Consider the following 12399-nt stretch of genomic DNA (forward strand, 5'->3'; position numbering starts at 1 on the left):
ACTAATATATGAGATGATAATGCATTTGTAGGATTTCCCTATTTTGGAGAATCTAATATGATAATGGATTAGTTGGCTAAATGATTCTCAAGTAAATTAAGAAAATAGAAAAGAGCAGTGCACTAAATATAGAAAATAGAAAGAATAGCAAACCAGAAAAGAGCAGTGTACCGGTTTGTAGGGTTACTGTTGCTGCAAACTAACAACACCCAATTACTTCTGCATTGTTTGGGGATGGTCGCAAAAGAAGACAACATCAATGTTTTGTATTACAACAAAGCAGACGAGGCATAAAGTAAAAAAAATTATAATTTTTTCCCACACTAAAAATATAACTTACCGGTGGTTGCGGGAGCAGAGAGCGACGGTGACGGTGACGGTGATGGTGATGCAGTAGATGAAACGGCGATGGTGATGAAGCGGCGACAGTCACAGTCCTGTGGCCAAACCGGTCGGGTTTGGGGGATTAGAAATGAGGAAGCTAGGGATTTCGGCTAAACAATTGGGGGAAAGTGATGAAGAAGAATCGGGTTTTGCCTAGTTAAAACGGCTGGAAAGAAAACGACGTCGTTTCCACAAATAAATGAACCCACTGATAGCGGCGTTTGTAAATAAACGCCACAAAATGTCCACAGAAACGAAGTTGTTTCAGGAATAGACAGTCAAATTTCTGGCGTTTTGGCATAAAACGCCACTCACAACATTAAAAAACGACGACGTTTTCAATGACTAAACTAACAAATTTGCGGTGTTTCTAAATAAGCGCCACTAAACAAACCCGAAAATGATGACGTTTCCCAAACAGTTATGACAAAATTAACCCATTTGCGGCGTTTATTACAAAGCGCCACAAAATAAAATTACAAACGATGTCGTTCCTCAGCCAGTTAGTCAAATTTGTGGCGTTTAGGCATAAGCACCACTCAATTAACAGTGACTAAATGACTAACTTTGCGGCGTTTACACAAAAGCGCCACGAAATTAACCGTCCAGACGATGTCATTTTTCAAAAAAGTAGGACATGTTTCAGGCGTTTTGCCACAACGCCACTAAGAACATCGAAAAACGACGACGTATTCATGACTAAATGAACCTATTTGCGGCGTTTATAACCTTTCGCCAGTAAGTAACCACCAAAATGACGTCGTTTGCAACGAAATAAAAACGAAACTCAGTTGTTTCCCTGGTAATTAGGATAATTTTGCGGCATTTTTTCGTAAAACGCCACTAAGAACATGGAAATTTTAAAAAAAATAAGTTAATTATATCAATATTTTTTTATATTTTTATATTTTTATTTTTAATAAACATAAATATTTATGTATATATGTCATATTAAATAAAAAACTGATGTTAATTGTATCAATAACATGTGTTAACATTTTACAAAGCTCGTATCAAATTAAACTTCATGTAAACAATTGAACATTTAATCATTATTCATGTACGCTTTTGGGATTTAACCAATTTTGGTATATATTTATATTTTTAAATTGATAATTTATATATATCTTTTTAGATTTAGAAAATATAAAAACTTAAATTAAACCTTAAACCCTAAATTAACCATAATTAATCCTAAACCATATTTTCAGGAATTCTTGTTGCTAATGTTAGTGTGTAGTACAAAACATATATTTTAACCTTAAATTATAAACTGCAAACTGTTAACCACAAGCATCAAGCCCTAAAACACTAATTAACCTCTTAACATGACTAAAGTAGCCTAAACCCTAAACTGTAAACTCTAAACTTCTAAACCCTAAACCCAAAACACCAAAACCTACATCATAAACCCTAAACTCAAAACTCTAATATTCACAAAATAATAAACATTATATAATGATTAAACCTAAAACCCTAAACTATATACAATATTAAACTTTTTAACTTATAATAATCACTGAACCTTAATCACCAAACTCTCAACCCTAAACCAAAAACACTAAACCTACATCGTAAACCCTAAACCCTAAACTATAATTCAAAAATAATAAACATTATATAATATCCTATTTCCTACATTATATAATAACCTACATTATATAATAAACTACATATATAATAATCTAGCGGTGCTTCCCACAACGCGCCGCTAATAATATGTTTTAGCAGCGTTTTACCATAAGCGCCACAACTGCAAGTATACATCAAGACCAATGCGCTGCGTTTTGGTTAATATTTTGCGGCGCTTTACAATAAGCGCCGCTAATACTATGCTTTAGCGGCGTTTTCAAATAAGCACCACTAATCCTAATGTACCTCAAGACCAAACTCTGCGTTTTGGTTAAGAAATATTGCGGCGCTTTTCAGTACTCGCCGCTAATACTATACTTTAGCAGCATTTTAATATAAGCGCCACTAAGGCTAATATACATCAAGACCAAAGCGCTGCGTTTTGGTTAATATTTTGCGGCGCTTTACAATAAGCGCCGCTAATAATATGTTTTAGCGGCGTTTTACCATAAGCGCCACAACTGCTAGTATACATCAAGACCAATGCGCTGCGTTTTGGTTAATATTTTGCGGCGCTTTACAATAAGCGCCGCTAATACTATGCTTTACCGGCGTTTTCAAATAAGCGCCACTAATCCTAATGTACCTCAAGACCAAACTATGCGTTTTGGTTAAGAAATATTGCGGCGCTTTTCAGTACTCGCTACTAATACTATACTTTAGCGGCGTTTTAATATAAACGCCACTAAGGCTAATATACATCAAGACCAAAGCGTTGCGTTTTGGTTAAGAGCTTTTGCGGCGCTTGGTAGTAAACGCCGCTAAAGATGTTCTTTTACGGCGTTTGTTCAGAAAACGCCACTGTATGTCCGACTTTTACCGGCGTTTTATTAGAATCGCCGCTATTGATACATCTTCAGCAGCGTTTTATGGTTTGCGCCGCTAATGCTTGATTTTTAGGGGCATTTGTAATCCAAACGCCACAAAAGGTGCCGCTAAAGGTCTGTTTTGGTGTAGTGGACGAACTTTGATTTTGTGCGCTTTTATGCATGAAATTTTGATTTGATTCAATTTTCACAAATCACTAACAATATTATTGAATTAACACCATTTTACAATGATATATTGCATACACAAATAATTATATTAATCCAATAAAAAAGTAAATGTATGTAATTGTTTTTTTAAATATATACAATTGAATTAAAATCAAATTTACAATTCAAGTTTCATTTATATAACTGCATCAAATCAAAGTTTATATACCAAAGTGAAACAAAATTTATGTATAAATTTGATTTTTATTCCAAAATAAAATAGATTTAAATACAATTATGAGAAATAATATAAAAACTGTAGACAGATATGGAAATTAAATTACTAGAGCTGCCGGTATTCCATGAGGAAGTGAGAGACGGTTACCTAAACAAGTCGCGTAGGAATCAAAGAGAATTCGTTAGATTGATCAAATTAATTGCAGGAAAAAATCTATTCATTCAAGCCTTCATTTTTTTCTTGAATGGATGAGTGGGTCCAATGCAATCCAAAGCCCTAATTTCCCACATTGACCTTGTATCAAACCGCGTCTTCAACAGGAAACTCTGTTGGTCACCTAGGATATTTTGTTTTTTCCTTTTACCACCAAATATAAGCATTCAGAAAAGAAGAAAACAAGTTTACATGCTTGTCATCCGTTGATTGGTTTTGTTTACAGAAGAGATTTTTAAATTCCTTTGGATCTCATACATTGATCTTAACATGCACATATCTGTTGGAAATCCTTTTCAGTTGTGCAGCTGCTTGGAAGCTTACTTCCTCCAAGATTTTCAGTGTTGTAGTTCGTTAATAGTAATCCCAGCACTTGTATAAATACCCTCAGCTGTATTACACTCGAAACAATCAATATTGCATTTATGGAAGGAAAGAATAGCAGCAGTGCTCGGGCCGGCTTACCTTCAAGCTATAGAGGCGTTCGTAAGAGGAAATGGGGTAAATGGGTGTCTGAAATTCGTGAGCCTGGAAAAAAGACAAGAATCTGGTTAGGAAGCTTTGAGACACCTGAAATGGCTGCCTCAGCTTATGATGTCGCGGCGTTACAATTTCGGGGTGGCGAGGCACGTCTTAACTTCCCTGACTTGGTGAGCTGTCTTCCCAAGCCAGCCAGTTCCAATGCTGAAGATATCCGAAAGGCAGCCCACGAGGCAGCCTCGTGGGTCAGGACTAATGCGGTTGTACCCGACACTGGAGGCTCCAGCAGTAGCACCGGTCCGGTCACGGTGAGGCTGTCACAGAGCCAAATTCAGGCTATCAATGAGTCCCCTATGGACTCTCCGAAGATGTGGATGCAAATGTCGGAGGCATTGATGATGGATGAAGCAATGATGTTTTGCAATGAGAATAAGGAGAATGAGTGGGAAGATATGCAAGTTGATTCTCTTTGGGATACTTAGGTAGGTAATAGTATACTACTACCAAATACGTATACACACATACATATATATATATATAGTTATACAGCAAGAATAATTGCTTCTTTTTTTACACCAACATTGATACTTACTACACATTTTGCAAAAGTGGGTTCAGCGTGTATGGAAAAAAAAGAGTGGTGGTATGATTAGTACATCAGAATTAGAGCAGACAGGTGAGAGTTGAGAGGATAAATTGGTTTTATTTGATGGAATAGCCACTTGTTCTTAGCGGCGGGGTCCTATTTAATTGCGAACACGATTGGATGGATCTTTCATCCTCTAGTGCCTATAATTTATCTTCTTCAATCTATCGAAGGACTATCATCTCACGTATTGGCTGCTTATTTAAATGATAGTATATATATATATATATGATTGTGTTTAATATTTTTAAGATCTTTGGATTATGATCACAATATATTTTGTGATATTTGTATTTTCTATTTGCGGTGGGGACTTTTACTTTCTTCGACTTTTTATTTGTAGGAAATGGCCACATCTTTTCTTTTTATACCGGGGTGTGGGTGTTTTGTTAATCTTAATATTTGATGTATTATTGGTGTGTAAATTTTATGTATTATTTAATAATAACATAATACATCATCATTAATTAAAAAAATATAGAAGACTTGTAAATAAATACTAATACTTTTATTTAAACATAATTAAATATTAATCATAACCATCATAAATAAATATTAATAACTCTTAAATTTAGGGTCTTGAGTTTAAAAGTTTAGGGTCTAAGATCTTGGGTTAGGGCTTTAGCATTTATTTATAATTAATTATATTTAATTAAAATTATCAATATTTATTTATAAATCCACTATTGTTTTTAATGATAAAGTGTCATATTATTATTCACCAATGATATATGGGACTAATGCAATGACAGTGCATCAAATACTCTCCCATATATAATCTATAGCAAAGTTTTTATTTAAAATGTTACATTTGTTTTGTTGGAATAGTTTTTGAGTTACATATGGTATTAAATGTTTAATTTCTTTAATTAGCGTTTCATTTATAATTAATATATTTATACCATATTGCAATAATGGTCATTGTCCAAAAATTTCGTAGCTTTTAATTTCCTAAAAACAGTTATTTCATTAAAAACTATGTTTAAAAATTTCTAAAAAGTTAATTCACTATTTTAATTTACATTGTTATTTAAATATTATTTATTGTACATATCTACATCATTTTATTTAATATTTCTCTAACAACAAAATGATGCATTTGCACTTAATAAATAAATATTTTAAATATATATATACATTTAAAAGAATTTCACACCCACTAATGTATACCTAGTAAAAATATTAACTACAATATTATATATTTATAAAATACTTTTAAGTATAAATACGCCTAATATTTTTAAAAATATATACTTTTACTATAAAATATTATTTTGTTTTAAAACATTATTAAACTTATATATTTATGTAATTGTGTCAATGAGCAATATCATTAAATTATATTGTAACCTCCCCAATCCGGCCTAGACGTTAGACACAAATTTGGGAGATTACATTGGCCATCGAAATGGTCCAGTAAGCTATCAGAGTTTTAAAAATAGTCATATTTAAACATTTTCTTATACTAGAAGAAAACTTAGCCTATTTTAAAAAATACTCACGAGTTTAACAAAATTGATTTAAGTAAAATGTATTCCTTGTAGCGGTGACTACTTTTGAAAACTTAGTTAATTTCTAATTTATTTATTACTCAAAATTTATTTATAATCTAGTCGTAGAAAAGTGATATTCAACTTAGTTTTAATTAAATAAAATCAGAATAGTTTTATGCTAAATCAATTCTAAATCCATGTTTCGCTATCCTAAATTCATATTAAATACCATACATGCTAAATAAACCCAAAATAGAAGTCTCATGCCACAAATCAAATAAAGCGATATAGTTTCCAAATTATCAAAAATTTCAAGTAGAAAATCTAAAATACTTCTTAATAGAACATAATTCGAGCCGAGCCCTCTGTATGTCGAGTCCACATCCTAATATGGTGTATTATTTGTAAAGATGGAAATAATGGGGGAGTGAGCTTAAGAAGCTCAGTGTGAATTCAATCACAAGAAGATCAGTGCAAACAGTAGACAAATCATGCAGAATATCAACTCATAGAGTAAATCACAACTAATTAGCAATATAGAACGTCAATAATTTAGATCAACTCATCAATATAATATCTCAGTGTTCATAGCCTTGTAAATGTCTTATGAATGCAATGTAATTTCAATTTATCAGAATATGTTCTTACCCCACCGTTACACACCAGAGTAGGAGTTCCCCAGAATCCCTCTACCTTTACATCACACTGTGGATAGACCACTGACTGTCACAAATGACTTCTAATGATGAAAATATTGGTGTATGAACCATCTATCGGTGCAGATAAAAACTGCTAATATGTTGTGGATGAACCACTGGTCGAGCAAATAAACTGCCAACTAAAAATATTGGTGGATGAACCATTCATTTGTGTAGATAAAAATATGATGTGGATAAACCACTCGTCGAGCAGATTACTGCTGACTACAATACGTTATGGATAAACTACTGATCAAGTAGATAAACTACTGGCTACTTTCATTGTTCAAATTGTCCTACCCTATGCAATGCAACATGACATGCTATAACAGATTAGTATGGTAGCATTAACATGCATATAACAAGTATATACAGAAGCAATTATCATGCTTACAATAGATCATAACAGTAGCAATAAACTTGCTTATTATGTATTTGGTTTAACATTAGCAGTATGCATGTATGTCATGCAATTAGTAACACGGTGGTATGGAAAATATTATCAGATCATCAGAATTATAGTGATAGTAAACATGTAATATTTTCATATCATGCATATACAATAATAATTTAATCAATCAAATCATGGATTTCAATATTATTCATATTACCAGGGATTCAAATGAATGAAACAAAGCACTAAAAATAGTTCGGGGACCATTCAGGGACTAAACTAAATAAATCATAAAATTTTGGGTAAAATTGTAAAGCAAGGTTCACTCGGCCGTGTGGCTAGGCTGTGTAACAGACTGTGGTCGTGTGGAAGATGGAAAAATTAACCTACAGGGGGAGACACGATTGTGTAAAAGGTTCTTGGCTGTGTGGTTTACTAACTAAACTAGGGTTTAAAAGGCACATAGTCATGTAGGGACCCCTGTGGCCTTATTCTTAGATATGGTTTGCCCCGATTCTCTTGTAAAAGAATACACACCTTTCACTGAGAGACCAGTCGACATTCCTCACACCTGATTTTGATCCGATTCACCTAAATTAGGTCCTTCAAACGATATTTATACCGAGTTAATGATTTATTCCAAGATTTATCAAGATTATCGAAAGTTATGGCAAGAATCATAAAAGATTGATTAGATTGAATGAAGATTAACTTCGCATAGAAGTATTACAAAAATTTGAGATCTAATCTTTGAAATAAGATGTACTTAACTATTCTTGCCAAGAATAGGGATGCTATTGATGTGTAACAGCCCATTTTCAGTGGTGTTGGAAATAGTGGTTTTAGGGTAACAAATTCGATGAGTAAGTTTGTATTAATTATTTAATCCATAAGCCAACAATAATTTTATATTGAATTTTGACTTGGTAAATTTTAGCTAGTTGAATAAATAGTTAAGTATAAGTGGTTGTCCCGAAAGTCAAGTAGTTTCAGAAAATGAAGTATTGGGACCTCATTTCTATAAACCAAACTTGTAAATATTTTTATAAGCTTAAGTAAGATAAAAGAATAATTATCATCATCTTATTTATCATATTTACATCGAATATTGAAAGGAAGACCATGGGAGAGTGTTAAAGGTTTAGCCATTTGGAAATTTCTTACATTTAAGTCCATTTTAAATTAGTTTTTTTTAGTAAATTTTTATATTTGAGATCATTGTGGCTTAATCTAGTTAGCCTAATGGCTAATTTGTAAAACTATTAAATATTTTGAAACTTGCCATTGTTGAATATTAGGTGTTCTTGAGATTAAATGATGAAGTTGTAACACCCTATACTTGGCTTGGTCGCCAAGCTTAAATATCAGGATGTCACACCACCGTATCATGTCATACACAATAAGTAAAAGCTCATTCTAAATTATATGTCTTCCATTTTAGTATTTGTATAGGTTTTAAATCAATCATACTCTTTAATTATCATCCTTAAATGCTAAACATACATCAAATAGTCTTATAATAATAATTCAACATGCGTAAGGTCTATTTAGCAAAATCTCAAAAATGACTACGTAAGTATCGGTACTAGAACATGGGTATTGATGTTTTTGACACACGGTATCGATACCATATGGAAAACCGGTACCAAATTATCATTTTGTTTCTTGTCCAAAAAACAAAACATGGAAATATTGGTACAATTGAAAAAGTATCGATAAAATTACCCCGAGTATCGATACTCATGATAGGGTATCGATACCAATTTACAATTCTAACTTCCTGCACATTTCAAAATCATAGAAGAATCATTTTTACAACACGAATATCGATACCTCTGCTTCAGACAAAAAAAATATAACATACATAAGCATAAAAATCATTCTAACTTGTACCAATTCTTCAAGCTATCATATCATCATCAAATAAACATCAAAGTGGTCGTAATAATAGTCTCAAACATCGGAACTAAGTCTAAGCAATAATCAACATAATACGAAATGAATCTCATAAACTTAGGAACAAATAGTCTATGGAAGCATCCAAAACATCATGGCAAATATCAGTAAAAGTCTACAACATTTCCTTATTCCCAAAACAAAAACAAAAAACAATGACACATACGAAATAATGAAAAAGGACTTACTTTGATCACCCATTGGAACCACACCGCTCACACCAATACTTAACTGATTTACAATGGTTTAAAAGGAGTGGGTGAGCTTAACAAGCTCAGTGAATGCTCAAAATAACCACTATGTAAACAAGTCATTATGCAACAACGAAATAGGCTTATATCATATCCATAACATCTCTAACTCTAATATCATATTGAAGTAAAAATGTGAGAAATAACCTTTTGAAATTTTTGTCAATACATATGTAGTGGGTAGTGATCCCTTCTTGTATCTCAAGTCTTTTCTCTCTTTTTCAATGGGATTCTACATTTTATATAATGGTTTGACTTTCATTATGGGTTTTTGTTGTTTGATGTCGATACATCGACGCAACTGTTGGATTTGTTGTTCATTGAAAGAAAAGAAAAAAGAAAAGTGTCCAATGACACTCGGGTATAAACCAAAACCTGTACGTTCTGCATGATAGAGATAGATTGAAACTCCATTTTTTAGTTGAAAGGCAGCCAATGCAATCACAACCTTTGTCCGAAACAAGTTTAGGAGATACAAATGGAAATAACAGTAATCAAGGTATTGATATGTATGTTGATGCTTGTCTGGTCTATGAAGTTTAAAGCATTTTACTAAAAGCTACAGCTATCAAGAGTTAATTGCAAAATGAATTGGTAGGAAATGATGTTGGTGCAAGTATTCCTCATAATCATGTTGGGCAAATCTTGTACAGTGTGGTTCTTGGGACCTTTAATGTTGGAGATCAAAGTGAAGGCATTATTCCAGCTCTTACTAGGGTGATTATTTTATTTTTTAAAAATTTTGGAACATTTCAATTCAGATCAAGTGTGTTTCATTCTTTAACTGACATGTGAAATCAATTATATTCTTTATTACTTGAGTTATAAGTTATTGGGGCTATTTTAAATTCTTTTAGAGTTGGAAGCCAACCTTTTGCTACTAATATCACTAGATAGTCTTCAACCTCTATGAGTAATGCTTGATTTCGACATGACATTGGGTGGCTTAGAAATGGCATGATTTTCTTTCACTCAGTGCATTTTCCCCCTCTCCATCAATGGCAATATGGCGTTCTTCCAAAGCAACAGTGACAAGGCAACTTTGTCAGAAGATTTTATATGAAGGAGACATAGAAGTTGAGAAAGAATTGACAAAATTATTAGTCTCTAAGAATAGTGAACTCAAAGAGAATGAGACAAATGCAAGAGCAGTCATTCGATCTAGTAAGTTATCTATATAATCAACAATTTTAAATGCTTTATGTTTTTTTTACATAAGTGATAATTGTTTTATTTTTAATTTAGAAAACATGAAGACGTCAATAATTGAAGATTATCGAGCATGATGATAATGTTGTAAAACATGGTGAAAGTAAAAATTTTCCAATCTTATATTCATCACGTGTTAAGCCGAAAGGGATCTCTGATTTTAGACTTAAAAGTCACATTGTTATCTAACTTAAATTAAGCTAAATATTTCTATAGATTTTATTCGATTTATTTATCTTTCTATAAGTACATAAAAATCAAAACTTTGGCTAAAAATGTCATTGTATTCTCTAGCTTAAATCACTAATTCACTATATATATACCTAAAATATATATAACTTGCTAAATTACATTTTTTAAAAAAATTAATAATTTAATTCACTATTTTAATTTTCCTTTCTTTAAATATTGTACTATCTCCATGCCACAATAAATAAATACACAAATTTTATACTCTCATAGTCTTGATGGTAGTGTGATGCTCAAAAAGGGGTATGGCTTCAAGGATTCCAAAGTGCAATCTACACCCAAGAACAACAATTGTAATCATATACATACTTAGTTCAAATAGAAAATAATATACTTCCCTTGTCTCACAAAGGCTTTACCAACCACATGCATATAACTAATTCATGAATAGAACATAGCAAGCTAAGTTACAATAGATTAACTAATAGTTATGGAGAATGACGTGCATTTTTTCAACTTACAAGTCATTCATACATTAATTCAATTTTAGCTTATCACCATGTATGGAACTTATGCTCATTGTAATCTCAGGAAAATAGGACTTAGACACTATGAGACTCCACATACACCGATAAGGTTAGAATAGAATGCTCAAAGGCAACATAACTCCAGTATATTGTATAAGCCCAATTGTTGGCAACAAATGTTCAACCAAAGGCATCGTAATAGAACTCTAGAACATATTTGACAACCCCAAACCCTACATAACACCAATATAGAACTTCAATGTAAATCATGCACATATTACCCTAATTGGCATGCCAACAATATCCTAACCCTTCTACCAAGCTTACATAGGCTTAATGAAGTTTTAAATAAATTTTCTTATTTTCTTATGTTTCAACATTGCCAATAAGCAATCATTAAATTATTCACCATAACAAGGGGTCACTGTAGTGACTGTAATAGGCCCAATTTGCCCGAGCCCAAAAGCATAAACAAAAAATAAACCAAATATAAAAACAAATAAAATTAAAATGCCATTATTGAACAGTCCAGTTTTTTTTACAAACACTAAGCCCAGATTAAAGACCCAATTAAACCTAAACCCAAATTTAACCCAGACCCAACCTCAATTCCTAAAACGGTGGCCCAATTGCTATGTGGCCCAACGACTAAAAGAAACCCTAGGCAGCACCCAGCTCCCAACGCCGTAACAACAGCCTCTAGCACGCCGCTCCTCCCCCATGGAAGCCTCCATGTCACCGCGCCTCCGTATAGCCGTACCTGCAACAAACAAAAAATGGACAACGCAGCACCAAACAAGAAAATAACAGATATCAGTTGTAAAAAAGAAAAATTTCAGGTTTTGATTTTCTTTTTCATTTTCTTTTCAGCTATATAAAGCCGATTTTAAATTTGTAATGGGGGTTACTCACGATATCAATACATAGACGCATATTGAATACAAAAAAACCCAAAAATATTCAGAGAGAAAAACAAAAAAAAATTCGAAAGGTGATTGTAGATTTTTCTTCTTTCTCTTTTCTTTGTATTCTTTTTTTTTATCTTATTATTTGTGTGCAAAATAAAAGAAAAGAGGAGTTAAAGGATAGGAGCTTACCTGGCCGCCGAATCT

The 12399-nt window shown here is 32.5% G+C and overlaps 1 protein-coding gene across 1 annotated transcript; it reads left to right on the forward strand.

Moving 5' to 3' along the window:
• Positions 1-3654: 3654 nt before the first annotated feature.
• LOC105793876 (ethylene-responsive transcription factor ERF021) lies at positions 3655-4939 on the forward strand. Its single transcript, XM_012622751.2, has one exon. The coding sequence runs from the start codon at positions 3870-3872 to the stop codon at positions 4404-4406; it is 537 nt and encodes a 178-aa protein (XP_012478205.1). The 5' UTR covers positions 3655-3869; the 3' UTR covers positions 4407-4939.
• The last annotated feature ends 7460 nt before the right edge of the window (positions 4940-12399 follow it).

The sequence above is a fragment of the Gossypium raimondii genome, chromosome 3 (assembly GCF_025698545.1).
Source record: "Gossypium raimondii isolate GPD5lz chromosome 3, ASM2569854v1, whole genome shotgun sequence".
NCBI classification, from domain to species: domain Eukaryota; kingdom Viridiplantae; phylum Streptophyta; class Magnoliopsida; order Malvales; family Malvaceae; genus Gossypium; species Gossypium raimondii.

Coding starts and splice junctions, on each gene's coding strand:
- LOC105793876 (XM_012622751.2), top strand. CDS start 3,870: ATGGAAGGAAAGAATAGCAGCAGTGCTCGGGCCGGCTTACCTTCAAGC.